The 17,545-nt window shown below is 40.9% G+C and overlaps 1 protein-coding gene across 1 annotated transcript; it reads left to right on the forward strand.

Moving 5' to 3' along the window:
• The first annotated feature begins 772 nt into the window (after positions 1-772).
• On the forward strand, positions 773-4,051 carry gfi1ab (growth factor independent 1A transcription repressor b). Its single transcript, XM_075484909.1, has 6 exons — positions 773-1,222; positions 1,798-1,986; positions 2,495-2,868; positions 3,147-3,284; positions 3,431-3,596; positions 3,748-4,051. The coding sequence occupies exons 1-6, from the start codon at positions 1,111-1,113 to the stop codon at positions 3,924-3,926; spliced, it is 1,158 nt and encodes a 385-aa protein (XP_075341024.1). The 5' UTR covers positions 773-1,110; the 3' UTR covers positions 3,927-4,051.
• Positions 4,052-17,545: the final 13,494 nt, after the last annotated feature.

Consider the following 17,545-nt stretch of genomic DNA (forward strand, 5'->3'; position numbering starts at 1 on the left):
AGCTGATTGACTGAAGGTGTCGATGGAAAACTCCCCGTGTGTCACATTGAGGTATTGGTCCAAGATTGAATTTTAAGAGTAAATAAATACAAATGGCCTGAGCGCCAAATGAAGATAAAAATAATTTCATTTACACTAACTGGTAATAAATGACATATTCAGCATTACTTTTCAGGGTGGGATTAAAAGGAGCAGGTCGTGTGACTCATGACGCCAAACTGGCTCTGATGCGAGTCCTGGCTGAACAGAAACATTTTGGGGCAACGTGAAGCTGCCACCGCAGGCCGAATGACTGTCTCATAGTAACAGCAAACTGACCAGCGGACCGGAACAAAGCTCCAAAACACTTGGTCATGTGGCCCGGAGCACACAATGAGCGACTCAGGTGCACTTTATAGGATTTACCGACAAGTGATTGACATCTAGAAAAAAAAGAGAACGGAGTGTGTTCAGATTTCCCCCCACCTCTTTATTTTACCACTACGTAGCCTACTCCTTTGAGCGCTGAGCGAGACACCTTGAGGTGCGCCTCCGTATTTCCTCTCCCCCTGCCCCCAATCAAAGATTGAGAAAGTCACCGATACAGCATGTATCACCTCTCCAGATTGCCGAGAGCTCCTCCGCAGACAAGAACTAAGAAATCGGGGAGGAGGGGGCTCTGAAAAAGAAAAAGTCACTTATTGTAAAAGTTTTGTTTTCAGATGCAGTCATCAGCTGCTCATTCCTCTGATGCCGTTCCTGTAACAGAAGCAGGACAGAGATAAAACACTCCGTCATGTTGTACTGAGATGAGTGAATTTGCGCTGAAGAGACGTGACAAGAAGTCGCCCCCGCTGCAGACTGCTCTCCTTATAGGCTACCTGCTATGAAACACTGCTATTCTTTACATACCAGTCAGCTGAAGGGGTGGGTTGTGTGACACCTGTCTGGTTAACACCTGGCAAACGGGATGGATGGTGCGCGCATGCTCCGTTGTCAGGTTAAAATCTGTTAAAGCAGTCTGGAGCAAAATCTCCTCCGCATTTCGGACCAAATCTCTGAGCGAGCAGCGGGACTCCTCCTTTCAATAGCTGGATTAAACTCAGTCATTTGTGCGCTCTCACTTCAAAGATGCCCCGCTCCTTCTTGGTGAAGAGTAAGAAGGCGCACAGTTATCACCAGCCCCGAAGTTTTGAGGATGACTGCAGCAGACTGGACACGATTCTGGCGCACATATGCTCGGGTACGTAAAGCGATGCATTTCACTGCTGTGTTGTTGTTCTCTGTGTAAAACACCTCATAAGGGGCTAACTTTCTAAAAACTGAAATCTATATTTTGATCACAATAATTGCAAACATTTTATAGTCAAAGCAGCAAAAATACGTTCAACAATCAGCTCTGAATCAAAAGACCAGAGCTTGTGGGCTGTTAGGCTACATGATTTTAGGACTAAAAAGAAAATAGGGTGCCGCTTTCTGAAAGGGCCTGAAAGCTCGTTTCTGTCAAAAACAGAGATCTGAGATTTAAATAACTGTCACATTGGAAGAAAAATGTGGCAAATAGATTGAGAAACTAAATAAAATAAAAAAAATATTAATCTTTTGTATTTTAGTCTGTTATTGCGCCACCATTAAATAAACAAGATAGGTCCTTTTTTGTGTAGAGACTCATTCTTTAAATAAGGAAATTATTCAACATTTCATTTGGGCCTTTAAATAATAGCGACCATACCGCGAGCTTCAAAATGAATTCGCTCTCTCTAAAAACATGACGGTGACCTTACTGAGTGAGATGTTGTCTTCCCTGGGTCCCCTCAGAAGCAGATAAGCTCCCAGAGGAGGACACCGACGTGTCGGTGGACGGGTACGGTCTTTCCCCGGACTCTCCCCCGGGCGACGCTGCTGACTTCACCCCGAGATCTCCGCTGAGCTGCGCGAACAGTTTGTGCGGTCACTCCCCGAAATATGAGGATTTCTGGAGGCCTCCGTCCCCCTCTGCATCTCCTGGTACGGACACACAGACACATCTCCGATCGTGTTGAGCACTGAATGGACACATTAAAGTCGGAAACAGCAGACAGGTTAAAGCGTTCATGAGGCGACAATGAGCTTAAGAAACAAAGGTTTGATTCCCAAATACAACCGACTGCATTGCATAAATTCACAAGATAATTGAAATCTAGTCATTATTTTCAGCATTCTGTGGATGCCATTTATTAGCCACAGCTTTTAGATAACTTCTTTTAAAATCTGATTGTCATAATGTGTTCACTGAATTTACTTGTTCATGAATCATGAAAACACTTCAATCTTCCATTATTGATTGATGATAATAAATGTATCCTCTTATTTCTAAATTATAGTTCTGGTTTCCATAACAATCATCATTTGGGAATTCTCTGGGAGGGCATTTATGACTCCTTATATTAGCTCTCTGTGGCCCCGTGGGACTCTGGAAATGCTCCCATTCAGCCGTATCGCTGGTTTCATTAAAGTTTCATCTGTTACCCTCTAGTTGACTCAGAGAAATCCCTCTCTCCTCTGGTGGATGAGACTCAACCTTTCAACATTCCATTTCGGCCGTACGCCTGGAGCAGCTACCCGGGACCGGGGCTGAGGCCACTGGTACAGCAGAGCCTCCATCCCAGCAGGGAGCTGGACAGATGCCCGGCGCCGATGGCCATCTACGGGGACAGGAGCACCTACCCGGCTCTGTTCGCAGACCGAGCTCTGGGAGAGGAGCCTTACGGAAATTACAGGAGACACTCGGCCGCTTTGCTGTTTCCTGAGACAGGCCTGCATGGAAAAACTCACGATGTGAAGGCCCAGTCTGACCTACTCTGCTCTGGTCTCCTGAATGGTGCTTACAAGTGTGTCAAGTGCAGTAAGGTGAGGAAGCTGCCCACACAAGTTGTACTTTGTAGGGATAAGAATAAGAAAAAAAAAGGTTCCGCAGTATCAGACTACAAGGAATAACACTTCAACTCCATGATTTGAGATAGTTTGATTTACAAGTGAAAGTTTAAATGATGGCCTAAGCAAACGCTCACAGCTGCTTTGTGGCTGACCTCTGACCTCACTATGGGATTTGACCCAACTATCCAGTTACATGATCATGTTTATTTTCCAAATCTTGCTTCAAACTAATTTTATTGTTCGCTCATCAGGTGTTTTCCACTCCGCACGGTTTGGAAGTCCACGTGCGCAGATCGCACAGCGGCACGAGGCCTTTCGCGTGTGAAATCTGCGGCAAAACCTTCGGACACTCAGTGAGTCTGGAGCAACACAAAGCCGTGCACTCTCAGGTAAGTTAACACACTTCACACCACATCCTGCAACTCACACTTATTTAGTTTTGAGTGCAACTTGCCGCCAGCCCGCCTTGCAGTTGGGGTTGGATTCTGAGCCGACTCCAAATCACGACACAAACGACCTCTTGCTCACGTTTCAGGAGAGGAGTTTTGACTGCAAAATATGCGGGAAAAGTTTCAAGCGCTCGTCCACGCTGTCGACTCACCTGCTCATTCATTCCGACACGCGGCCGTACCCCTGCCACTTCTGCGGCAAAAGGTTCCACCAGAAGTCAGACATGAAGAAACACACCTTTATCCACACAGGTAGGCTAGAGAGGAGGAAGACAGACCAAATTGGGACACTTAAAAAAAAATCTAGGTGCAAAAAGTTATCTGTTCCTTTCGTTTGGTTAGAAAACGAAATTTATCTCATGCTTAACAAAAAGTGACCTCAATTTAACGTTCTGTTTTTCAGGTGAAAAGCCGCACAAATGTCAGGTGTGTGGAAAAGCGTTCAGTCAGAGCTCCAACCTCATCACACACAGCAGGAAGCACACGGGATTCAAACCTTTCGGCTGCGACCTCTGCGGGAAAGGTTTCCAAAGAAAAGTGGACCTGAGGAGACACAAAGAGACGCAGCACGGACTGAAATAAAAGACCCAACACAATCACTGCACAGAGCATCTTATGTAATCTGACTAAAGGCTGTTTATAGGCCTATTCTATATTCTGGAAGAGAAGGAGAAAAACTGTTCCGAAGACATTAGATGAGGCGTTTCGCCCTCAAAAAGTTCAAAATGTCTATGGATCAAGATACGATGTGATCCATGATGTGATCCATAATAAGTTTTTCCAAGTGTATTGAAAATATAGCATATTTAATAACGATTATTCTTATATAACAATTACGAAGCAGGATACAATCACGAGCCCGCGGTGAACAGACATTAGCAACACTAACCACGCCATCCTTCTGCGCAATGTTGGAAAGGTCCAGAAAACCAGAGATAAGCTTTGGACGGTCAGGGAGAGAGAAAAAAGGCAGTTATCTTATGAGAAACATGAGTAGAAATAACTGTACCGTGGACAATAGATGCATCAGATAATATTCTGCGTTTCACCAGAGAATGTTGGTGTTTTATTTTCAGCGATGTGGGCAAAACAAGCTGCTCACACCGTGTGATTGACCCCCCCCCCCCCGCTCTTTACTTTCCATCGTCTATTTTGCACTATTTTTTTCTTTTTTTTTTTACAAAATAAACACGTCTTTCCCCCAAGAGGACTTGAATTTGTGGTGGATTGTTCTTTGAATAAACCAAATGTTTAAATAAAAAAAAGAGTGAAATGATCTAGTTCTCTTCCATTATTTAATTTCACTCAAAAACAAAGTTACAGAGAAACTTTCCCGAATGTGTCGGTTATCATTATCATCATTATTATTATTATAAGTGCTCTTTAGTGCTTGTTAGTGCAGGTTCGTGGAACCTGCAGGAGGGACGTCTCACCATCTTGCTGCCGTGATTGTGATTGCCCAGAGGCTGCTGTTTGTTTTGACCACTGCAGGCTGGTGTTTGGACCTAAAACAATCTGAACAGATCTAACCGTTAACCAAATACCTTTTACCCTCATTGATGTTCTTTGGGGGCGGGTTAAAAAGGCAGAAACGGCATTTGGTGCAGCAGCTGTGATTCTGAGATAAATGCTCAGCTCATAATGATTTTATCTGGCAAACAATAAATCCTGATCCCACTGCAATAATAACAACAATAAAAAAAAAAATAGGTGATGTTCTTCGTGTTTCCTCTCCACATGAAGGTAGAATACTTTGATGGAACTGGTTTGGTGAGATCACATGTCAGACTTACTGGCCTATGTGAACGTGCTCTTCTTTATAACTTCAAAGCAAAAACAAAAAGAACAACCAGCCAGTCCTCCTCTCCCAAAATTGATTGAAATCACTGACTTACAGGGATTTTTTTCTTTTCTTTTTATGCTTCACCTCCCACCAAATCATGCAACATCCAGGCCTGCGAAAATACTGAATATTTTAAACCTCAAGATGAGCAGACCAAAGGAGAACAGGAAAAGGCATTCTCATTGAGAGCAGGATTTATCAGAGCTGTTGTGGCACAACGTGAAGTAAAACATAGTGTTAGAAAACCCCATGTTCCAGTTAAAAGAAAGATTAAAAAAAGCATTCCAAACTGTTGCTAAAGTGAGAGGAAATTACTAAGCATCAGTGAAGATAACTGGTCACAAGGGGATTTTATCAAACGGAAATAAAGCTGAGTTTACCATTAAGTGCCTTTAACACTCTGAGGTCTGACCACGACTTATTTTTAGGGAAGTGAAGGTGTGATGGCTCACTGCAGGGCAGAGCAGGTAACCGTAGTATGGATAGTTGTCCTAAAAACTTTGTTTAAGCAGCTGAACAGCGGCTTACAAAAGAAATAATTTGTATGTGGAATTCTGTCTTCCAAAACATTGCTCCTCCTCTGAGAGAAGCTCACCAAGTGCAATCTCAAGCAAAACTCTTCAAATAAGCCATTAAGCTGACCAGATTTCCTCCAAGGGCACGGGTGGATGTTTTTTTCTTTTTAAACCATTACCCCACTGCCCCGAGGCATATCAAATATGAATAGAATTCGGCTCGATCGATTTGAGAGGGCGAGTAATCAGAACGTTGCAGTCTGAGGCTCAAATCTAGGCCTGCACCTCAGCCCATCGGTGCACACGGTTGAGAAAAAAAGACACAACGCACATCATCTGTGCAGACGACCACGCATACATACTGTCTGTACATGCAGAGAATAGATTGATTTATCCTGACATAGATGTGCAATTAGAAAGTTCCAGGACTGGGTTTTTGTGGTTTTGGATTATGTATTATTAATCCGAAATTAAACATGAATAATAAAAGAGCGATTCAAGAGACCCACTTTGGTGTTTGATTTAGATTTTCTGCCATAAAGTGGTTGTATTCTTATCATGAGTTTTACTGTCAGACCTTTGTGGCACGAAAACCTGCAAAACTCTTCAAATAAACATTAAAAAAAAGTCAAGAAAAATCATAACGGGTCAGGAAGCTGCTCTTCAAACCAGAAGCAACCTCCAGGATTACATCTGTAATGTGTGACATGGCACAGCAAAGAAAGAAAGATGCACCTCATGGATTTAAAAATAAAAGATCTAGACAACATATACGCAGCTGGCAGCTAGCAGTGTCTGGTGATGGTGTTTCACTTTTTGTGGAAGAAGATAGAGAACAAATGTGATTATTTCCCTGAGGGCGAGCAGGCCTGTTGTGTATATTGTAATAATAAAGTGGTATTTGCTCTCATGCTCTCTTCAGCATATTTCACACAGGTTTGACAAGTTGCAAAATGAGATAACCTGACAGAGATGCAGGATTTCTGAAGGGAAGCTTCAGAGGAAAATCAGTGATTAAGGGCAGCAAAGAAAGACGAACAGATAAGGAGGGAAACTGTTTACATACATTTTGCTTACGCTTTCATTTGGGGAAGTTTCTGCATCAAAGCGACTTTCCTTCTCACCTGTCTCCTCCTACCCGGTCGTTGACACACCAACTGAGCCAGGACAGAAGGAGAGAAGCTGGGCTCATATAGGACACAGCTCTTTTGTTGCACAGCCTTATTCATTATTCACCTGATCTGAAAAACAGACTGCAAACCAACTGTACAGCTGTCATCAAGCAACAAGGGGTAGACACAAATTATTCATGACGCTGAAAAGAAAAGGCAGCAGGATGAGAGGAAAATAATAACAAGAGACATCAGCGAGGCAGCTGACAGGCTGAACACGTGTGAGAGGAGCCGACCCCTTTGGGTTAATAAGCCTATTCTTTCAGGGCCAGCCGCTGCTTTGAAAGTTTAAAGTTTCTAAAGTTGTTCTCTTCCACAACTAAGTTTTCTTAGTTCTTAGTTATCTTCTTAATCATATTAGTAGTCTTGTATTGGCTGGGACTGGAAAGGTCCCCCCTCTTATTCTCAACAACACTACTATGTCTTCCAATAATGACCCTGTTATGCTGAAGTCCATTTAAATCTAGAGTCTTTAAATCTCTACAAAATGGCTATTTAGGGCAGATTTTTATGCAGTTATTGGCAAATCTAGAACTCCAGAAATGAAACATTTGAGCACCAATGGTTTTGATTTGAAGATGGTCAAACAAACTCAGCTCCCGTTTTGTATTGTCCTCATAGCTGCAATGCATGTCTCGTGGCTGTGAAAACACTACAGGTTGATACACTACACATCACTTTGATCCAAAATCCTAATCGTGATATTATAATATGGCAGCATTACAAACTGATCTTAGGGTCAGAATAATGTGACAGATTCACAGAGGCCAATGCAAGTGTGTGTGTGTGTGTGTGTGTGTGTGTTTGGAGGGTGTGGACAGTGCTGTTGTTTTCAGTTTCCAGGCCTGTTTATAATATCATGTCCCAGGGTGTTTGTGTGTGTGTGTGTAGCTGAGGCCGTGGCCACACACACACCACTGACATCAGAAGATGGTGGGGGCAAAACGAAAGCCGACATTTTTCTCTGGCCGCCTTGAAAGCTTTCCATTAGCCTGCTCTGTTCTGAGGTCTGAGGCCCTTAACAGCATGAGTCCATGGAAGAGGAGGGGCTCATCGGGGTGGGGTGGGGAGGTTGTATGGAGAGTATACTGGGATGGGAACCTACAGGTTTGATGAGAGGGCAGAAGGGTCCATAAGGCTGTCCTCTTGTTTAAAGACATGTTTACTCGGTTCATTTAGCATTACATATCACTAGACTATTTGGATGTGAGCTGTCACTCAGGAACAAAAAAGCTGCACTTCTGTCTCTCAGTCACAAGCCCCCTCCTCTCAGGGCGGATTTTACCCTCAGTATTTAATCTTTTGACTCTATCTGCTGCTGCACCTTGTTTTGACCTTGGTGGCCTGGTTTTGTCTTTTATCTGAAGCCGCATCTAATAACATATAAATCCTAAAGGTGATGTTAAAAGGATCCCTGGATTAAGAGTCTCGACAGAAAAAGATTCCTTTCTCTTTAGGAGGAAAGAAGACACACATCAAAATGGAAACACAAGTGATAAGTATCAGAGCTGTGCAGCTTTTCAGTGTGTCGATGGTGTTCCAGTGCTTTGAATTGTGCAGTAAAATACTGTTGCAGCTGGTAGTGTTGGTTGGTAGTGATGGAAACACACTATCAGTAATTCAAAATACTGACACACATCAAGTCAGACTTTTATTTGAAGTATTTCTAATTTCTAACTTGATCACTATTTTGAGAGGCTTTGTTTAAATACATGTTTAAATACACAAAGATCAACACACCTAATGGCTGTGAATTATTCAAACTATTAGTTTGTTACTGACACCTGAAAAAAAACCCACAACAATAAAACTGTAAGTTCAAAATTAACCTGTCTATGAGCTCTGGGGATACTCAGGAAAAGTTTCAAATGCCGTGGAAAAGGTGTAATGGGCACCTGTAAAAGATGATGTTTAAAAGATTTATTAATCTAGCACCTTTTTATTTTTTTTATATGAAAGCTAAAACATATACAAAACATACATAGCATCAAAAGAAGGGCCGCAAAAGTAGCATCGATTGTTGACACAAAAATTCTTAGGAACCATCAGCAGGGCTTTCCCAGATGATCTCAAGCAGCAATCAGACTAAAAGGGGCCCCAGAGATTGCAGATAAATGTAGGATCCTTAGGAGAATCTTAAAATCAATTTGAAAACAGGTAGCCAGTGAAGGGCAGCAAAAGCTATGGGGTAACATGGTCACTTCTCTAAACACGGTCGCAGAGTTTTGTATTGGCTGCAGTCTTTTCGATGTTTCACCTGCTAAAGATCTGAGTGACTCGAAAAGCAAAATAATACCTGGGTTGGAGCACCTCTGAACCTGGGCACAATATTACTTGTCTTGTTACAGACAGGACTTGTATATATTTGAATCCCTTTGAAGCATATGCAGCAAACATCCTTGTGCAATACCACAGGGTAACTACAGAGGTCTGTTGGAGTCGCTTGGCCCTAGACTTACATTTTACAGGTGCCCTTTTTTGTTTGGGGAGAGGGGTCATTTAGCAATCCAAATGTCAACTCTGTGATCCCCAAAAGTAGAGGGACACTTTATTCCTGTAAACAAGGGTTAGAGCCAAGGGGAAGGATTGGGTCTTAAACATTCAGTGACATGTAAATCCATGTTTTCTGGCTTACCTGCAATGTTAAAATGATATTGCATCACTTTAAATCGCTCTCAAAGCTAAAAAAAAAAAAAAACAGCTAACACATGTTTTAGTATTTTTATGCAAAAGGACTTCAATTTATCTCAAACTCTTGCTTGTGAGACTTTTTCAAAGCAAAGGAAGCCAGTTTTACATCATTGTTCCTCAATTTATTTATTTGGTCAGTGCACATCCATGATTGCTACAACATGCAAGTCATTCACCATAATCATTCTGAAAGCAGAAGTTTATGCACTGCAGGGAATGAGTGATCCACCGCTCAGAATGCGAAACTTTGCTTTTGTTTCAGAGGTGTCTTTAAGAAGGTGTGCTTTTGGTTACAAGGGCAAGTTGACCCCCCTTCCAAACTTCCCTAAAGACCCAGCAATCTTGGATCAGTGGATGCATTTAGTTTTCGCTGGTCATTCCAACGCAGTTGTGAAAATATTTTGATTTGTTTGCTACCTTTCACGTTTTTCTGAACAAGGCCCAGTACAATGCTGACTTTATGGAGAAAGTGAAGCTGAAAGTTGGGGCTGTCCCAACACTTAAAGGGCACAAGTCTGTACCTCAAGCTTTATGTGAAACTGTTTCAAATGTCCCTCGTTCTGAAATAATTTCTATAACTATAGACGCTAATCTAGAAGTACATAGCTCTAAGAATTAAATGAAATGAATGGAAATGGTCATCAATGGTCCAGTTTAAGTCTAAGTCAGGGGATTTATTGAAGACCATTTCAAAACAGAGCCCACCTAAAAACTCAAAATAATGGAAATGGTGTACTGTGAATATTCTGCACAAGGCTGACCTAAAACATTCATGCCCTGAAGTGACCAAGTTTGATTTAATATCTACAAACTGATTCAAAAAGCTATTTTTTTTTATTTTTAAGAAGTTTATTAATTTTTTTCTGTGAATCCATGTCAAAAGCCTCATTATACTTACAATGCAGCAGAGTAAAAGATGAAAACACAGAACACTTTTGTAGGAATTCTATTCACAAATAAACAAACCGTGACCCATAACTGTGTAGCCAAAATGTGAGTCAGGTAGGAACATGTGTTATAATGCAGGAAAGTTTAATGCCGCTGTCAAAATAACACAAAAAACCTCTTCCTGCTTATATAATCTATGCAAACAGAAGATGATTCGTGAGTGCCAGCACAAGATGTTACTTTGTGAAACAGTCATACCTTTAACCAGGTCTGATTGTAGCTATGAATCTTTCTAAAAAATTCATAAGATCCATTTCACAAATGACCAAGCCAAGCATGTGCTTGTATCTAAATAGCAAAGTAAGTGAAAGACAAAGAAGATCTATAAGAGAAGCCCGCAGCCAGAGGAAGCTGTACAAAACGACAAAGATTTATTCTCAGCCACAATGAAATATTTATGCTGAGGCATTCAAGTAAAGTTACTTTTTGTGTTCTGATTTAATGAATGATTTGAGCAGTGGCAGTGCTGGGAGGCACAGATGTTGGGTTTACTGAAGCCTAAACTAATGCCCATTCAGGGGTCTATGTAGTCATGTGTCAGACTGCAGCAGGATCAAAGCAGGAGTAACACCACTATGGGATCACAGCATAGAGGAGTGGATGGTAAGTACCTCCACAGCCCCAGAGGTCTGCATTGGGCCATGGCTGAGGAAGATGAAATGAGAAAATTTTAGCCTTACAAAGAAGATGTCAATGATTAAAATCCCACAGGAGAAAACATTTATTTCAATAGCATAGGGTGTTGTTCTTTAATGAATTACAGGTCCATTCAATAAAATGATGCATTTAAAGCATCAAATTAACCCAATATCTCTACTTCTTCTTATCAAGTGCCAGTAAATTGCCAATCAATTTAGAGAAAAGTCGCTTTGCAACAGACTGATCCAAAATAACAAAGCCCCAGCCAAAGGAAATGGATCCCGGCAGTGCAGTGACTCTCCCATTTTCCCTCTAGCATCCTCTGAAACATTAATGGCCGTAAGCTGAATCTGATCTTGCCTCCTTTACACTGTATGTCATCTTGACTCTGAACTACCTTCCCACCAATAATATTCACTTATCCAAGATAAACGCAAAGAGAATACTGATAACTGAGTCAAACCTATCTTGAGAGGTTTGACTCTCAAGTTTGCAAGTCCATTGATTTTTTGCTAAATTAACAAATTACAAAAGTCACCATAAATTCTGTCTCTAAAAAAATTAAACTAAAGGTTTTAATTCTAATAATTAAGCTGTAAAGTCTGAGTATTCAGAGGAGGGTCCAGATCAGATGACCTGAATGGAAGCTGTAAGTGGGAAGAAAGTGCCAGGAGACATCTAGGTGACACAGAAATTAACACTTGAGTGAACACTTAAAGGGATAAAGGGAGTTTAGAAAAAAAAAAGAAGCTAAAAGCCTCCATCACTTTCAACAAGACATTGGTACCCAAACACAGTGTGTCAGCATCTTTAAACACAGGAGAGGAGAGAGGATGACAAAATCATTCTGACAGCCAGTTCACATGTAACATCTCCGATTTGTCCACCTTGGGGAGTTGCTGGGCAGTTTTGCCCTGCTGCTGGGGGAAACCAAGCCTTGTGTGTTATAGTAGAGTGCACCGGGCCGAGCATGTGAGCCAGGACATGCACCACTTATTGATCAAATTCATACAGGGTGTCAGTCTCTACAGCCCAGAGATACAGCAGACAAGCAGCAGTTATCTGTGTCTATTAAGGTGTCCGCTTTGTGTGTATTGATTGGGAACAACTTGACACTGGGAATTGTCATCAAAATTCCGATTTACAAAAGGTTGAGCAGGCGGTGATGAAGTCTGCATGCATGGTACGGGGAGTATGGATCTGTTGATGCAAACAGATGCAGCAGCTCTGGAAAGACAAAGGCGTCTGGCCCGGGCCTTTGTCCCCAAGCTTTCAACTCATCGTACACTGGCGCATAAAGCAGCTTTACAACATGTTGAGAGATGTGAAAAAGACTGAGCTACTTTACTGCAATCGCCTTCGTCAGAGCAAAAAAAACAGATGTTTGCTAAACACACACTCAGACCTCACTGGCAAAGCCCCTCCCTGCAATTGTTTGCTACAGGGGGCAAAGCTTTTACAAAAAGGGTCCAAGGTCAAGATTTTCCCTGGTGAGACCACCATCTCCATTAGCTCTTAGTTCACTTGGGTGTCTCTTTCCCCCGAGAGATATTCATCTTCTTGAATCTACTTCCAGACTAGCACCACTCTAAAACAAAATGTAAATCTAAGCTACAGGAATTTAAACTAGGACTAGTATGTATGTGTTGACTACAAGACAAACCAGGCATTTATTCCCACAAACGGTTTCAGTTTTATTGAGCTTTTGCATAGATGCACTGAAATTGATCTCCACCAAAGAAGCAACCTTGATGGATTATTCCAAGTTAAATTCATATTTTTATGGAGCAACACAGCATGATGTCTTTTATACTCATTTAACTAAAACTGTTCTTTTTTTATGAGTTTGCTGTTAAGCACAATGCCCCTTAACTGGCAAAAACACAAGTGACCCCTGTTAAGATCTGGTATTGCACCTCACACAGGGGAACAACATTGTTTAGGATATGTGTGCAGTGGAATTTCTGTGATAAAACATGTAGAATCTGTAGAAAAAATCTTTCCAAAAGACCATCTGAGAATTTAAGATGTCAGATAATATTTCCTTTATATACTGTATATATTTTTACATTTTTTCATCAAATCAAATAGTGCTCCTCCTAAACCCGAGACTGAAATTGTTAAACTATCTATGCTAGAATAGACATAAAGATCTTTTATTTTCATAACATTTTCATTTGTAAAGTTGATTTAAACCGGAAATTAAATATCTTAATTTATTCTGATTTAATGTCTCTTTTCCAAGAGTGTCCTGGCCAAGATAGGTAGCAGCTCAGGTGAGCAGCAACAACACACAACAATACACACGCACGCACTGCACACAAGATAATATACAGGTAAATATCATAAAAAGAGCGCAAGAAAACAACAAATGCTTTAAAACCCAAAACCTCATCGTAGGCCAAACAGGAGCAAATTGGTCAATCATAATATTTACAACCAGACATATTTGTTTTTGATATATTCGAAATTTGCTTTAGTTTATTTCGTGAAACCAACTCTTTAAGATTCAGATAATTATATAAATAGTTCTAATAGATGTTTAGAAGATAATTAGCAGTACTGCCTGGTTCAGTTGTGAGGTTTTTCCCTTTGCTTTACATTTAAATTACATTTAAGTTTCATACAGTAAACTTTATTACACTGACTCCGATTGATATTTGATGATGAAATTAAATAAATAATTATCAATAATAATTCATGCAGATGGGAGTAGATGAGCTGAGGGCAAGTAGCAGGAGCAGGCAGCCCAAGATCTACAGACAGACAAAAACAGGCAGAGGAAGAAATTCTGTTGGGAGGTTGGGTTTTTTTCGCTTAAAATACTCCGATATTAGCCAAGGTTTATAGGTCTCAGTCCTTTCCCACACACACATAAAAAGCCACCAGGCTGCACTAAACAAAATCATTGTCCACTTTGTCTATTTTGGTTGGTTTTGAACTGTACTGCTTTGTGTTTAGTAAAAAGTGAGGATGTCCAACTGTTGGACACAGGAGGCAGATTGTAAAAATAGAAAGCGAGCTTTACTAAGATTATGATGCAACAAACAGGAGTACAAGAGAGAAAAAAAAAGGTGGAGAGAAGACGAAGGATTGATATAAAGTTCAGTAAAAAGCTTAAAAAAACAAAATGAGTTATAAACTGGGACGACTCAAGGAGTACCAGCAAGCAACACTGGCAAGGGACACAGGTGATGAACACATGCAACAAACAAGAGTGGTGAATCGTTCATCCATTTTTGCGTGTCACTTATCAAAAAATGAGGCATTTGGGTATTTTAATAGATACACAGATTTTAAAAAGACTTTTGAGCAACTGTGTATAAGCCTGCATGTACTGTATGTGTGATTTGCTCGAACTGACCCTTCAAATGATGTGACAGTGACTTCACTTGAAATCTTTGAGATCAAACAGTAAAGAAGAAAATCACAAAAGCAAATCTGGACTTAGAAAAAATTCTGAAAATCAAATTCGCCTTTGTGGCATAGAAAGCAGCAGTGTTGCTAAAGCGGGGCCCGTGGGAGAGGCCCTGAACACGGCGTTTTTTCTTGACAAGCACAGCAAGGCTTAGAGAGGTTTGAGGCAGTCGGGACAGCGTGCAGCAGTCCTCAGAGGTCTCCAGGGGGAGCCAACAGGATAAATAGTTCACTTAAAACCTCTTGCTCTGTAAGAGGTCACCAAGGAAATATCAGATGGGAAGGGGAAAATGGAGAGGCTTTATCTTGTTCTCATAGGATTGGTGCCTGTTTGTATTCAGACTGTTCCATAAATACTGCACGCAGCTGCTGCACCGCTGAAATGATAGTCAGTCTTCCTCATTTCTTCAATCTAAAAGAAAACTTGTAAAACAAACAATGTTAATCATGATATTATCCTTCGCTAATCTTCTGAAGAAAGACCTTTTTGACACCTTGTTGCACAAATGTGTTGTTGTAGTTCAGCAAATGAAATATAAATGGATATGTGATATCAGTGACCTTGGATATGCCTCTGAACACTGCCAGCCGCTCCCCATATGCCCACACAGTGTACTCAAAGAGCCATAATGCACCTCCACCTGATCTGATGACTGCTCAGGATGTGCGTTCATGATAACTGATACCTTCAGTCAAGGTATCTGAGTAGTCACTTGTTACTCTGCTTTATATGAAATGTGTAAAAAGTATATGCATCACATTTTATCTCCTGACACAGTGATACCACAGACATGATGCAATTATTCTCTTATTACTTTTACTGTTCGATCTATGCAACTTTGGAAAACTGCTTAAAATCCGTAGGTTCAAAGCTAATGTAAAAAATTGCTGTTCACTTCAAAAACTCCCCCAAATTTGTCCTTTATATCAGTGTTTCCCCCTGAGCCTTCTTGTCACACCCCGAGTACCCCCTCACACATACAACGCGTGCGATGATTCTCCAAAAGTAGAGCAACACAGTGGTTATTACATAAAAATCATTTTATTTAATATCCTTAACTTGAACATAAAATTCTCAGGCTTTCTCTCTCTTTTTTTTAACCTCAGTTGAATTCAACATAAGAATAAAAAACATTTTCTTGAAATATAAATAATTAACCAAAATAGTATAAATACTAAATCAAAATAATATTCCTTTGTTATCTAACTTAAACAAGTAACATTTCTCTTTTTTTTAAGAATACATTAACAGGCCTAACTCATGTAACATTCATCACAAAACTGGAGTCTCCTTCATAAACGGAGGTGGACTCATTTGGTCCAGAACCTTCATTTATTATGAATTTATTAACAAAAGTAGATACAGATAAAAACTTGCTTATCAACTAGAAATGACTCCATAAAAATCCCACCTGTTCTGCCCTGAATATGTTTAAAAGACACTCAAAACGACTTTGAAATGTTGATTCAGTTTTCTTTCTTTATATGTATTTGCGGCGCCTTTATTTTGAAAATCTCGCGACGAATCGGATGTAGAAAGTCAGGTTCTTTTTCTGGAGCATTTTTTTACATATTGCTTGAAATACTCTGCAACCAATTAATAAAAAGTTTTGACACAAAAATGAAAAGTTAGTGGCCTCTAGAACGAACATCCATCCATTATCTTCCGCTTGTCCGGGGATCGGGTCGCGGGGGTAGCAGCTTGAGCAGAGAAACAAATCTAGAACGAACAATCCAGGAAAAATACTATCCAATCATACTGAACGGACTGTTAACGATGATTGGATTCTGATGCGTCTATCAAACTGCAATCTGCTCCTCCCTCCCCCTCCTTCCCCCAGTGCGCGTACCCTTCTTCGTGAACGAATTACGCGTGCCCAGAAGCTTGGCAGGAAGCTAAACTAGAGCCAGCTTGGCTAGCACCTAGCATTATTAAACGGTTCATTATGATGTTGAAAGGTATTTTCTTACCTGTGAATCCGCCATGAGAAAAAGTTAGCAAAAGTTAGCTAAACCAATCGATGATTGCTGTCAGAACGGCGCTCGTGCACCTTCGTGCTCGTGAACAAGCATTGCGCGTTCATGTACTCTAGAGGCGCAGTGTTGCAAAATAAAAAATCACAAGAAGTCGCTATTGGCTCTCTGAAAAGTCACTAGAAATCGCTAGATTGCGTCATGACGTCATAAGTGACGTAACCACGCCCATATTATATATTTTCGCTCCTACCGGAGCCGAAATCAGCCGGTCTGAAGCTGATTTCAGCTCTAAACTCTGTAAACTTTAGCAACATTTGAAACTTTTCAGGCCAGAAAGTAGTCGTTTAGATCCCCAACGTGTTAAAAACCTGCCAAAATACCGGCTATTTACAATTTTGTTCCCACGAATTTGGTGCTACTAAAGCTAGCCGCAGTGAGCAACGCACTTCCGGTTATTTTGACAAAATAAAATACCCGTTGCCTTTTGTCATAGGGAAAGCCATTACGATAAAAAGGTGCTTTTGTTTTGAAAACAGGAAGTGAACCTACCCTCGTTGTAGCTAGCTTGAAACTGCCGTTTTGACAGGAGATGACGGTATGCCGGGTTGTCGCAGTCCTGCAGTGCTTCTGTCTCGGCTTGTATGGTGTCGCGGGGCAACTGATTTGTCACTCACAAAACAAGTTAAATTGTCGCTAGATTCAGCCAGATTGAGCCCGAAAGTCGCTAAGTCGCTAGATTATTTTTTTTGTCGCCAGAGATGGCCAAAAGTCGCTAAATCTAGCTACAAAGTCGCTAAATTGGCAACACTGTAGAGGCGTGGCTTCGGGGGGAAGTCTGAAGAAAGGGGTTGGGACTTTTGACCTGTGTATTTTCAAAATGCAGCTTCGCTGGACTCAAAATCCAGGATCTCCTACCCTACCTTTAAGGACTTTTAAGTATTTTGTGTATAAAAGTAACAGTATAATTTCGTGGCTTGTGGGACAGCAGTGTGTATACTT

The sequence above is a fragment of the Odontesthes bonariensis genome, chromosome 15 (assembly GCF_027942865.1).
Source record: "Odontesthes bonariensis isolate fOdoBon6 chromosome 15, fOdoBon6.hap1, whole genome shotgun sequence".
NCBI lineage: Eukaryota > Metazoa > Chordata > Actinopteri > Atheriniformes > Atherinopsidae > Odontesthes > Odontesthes bonariensis.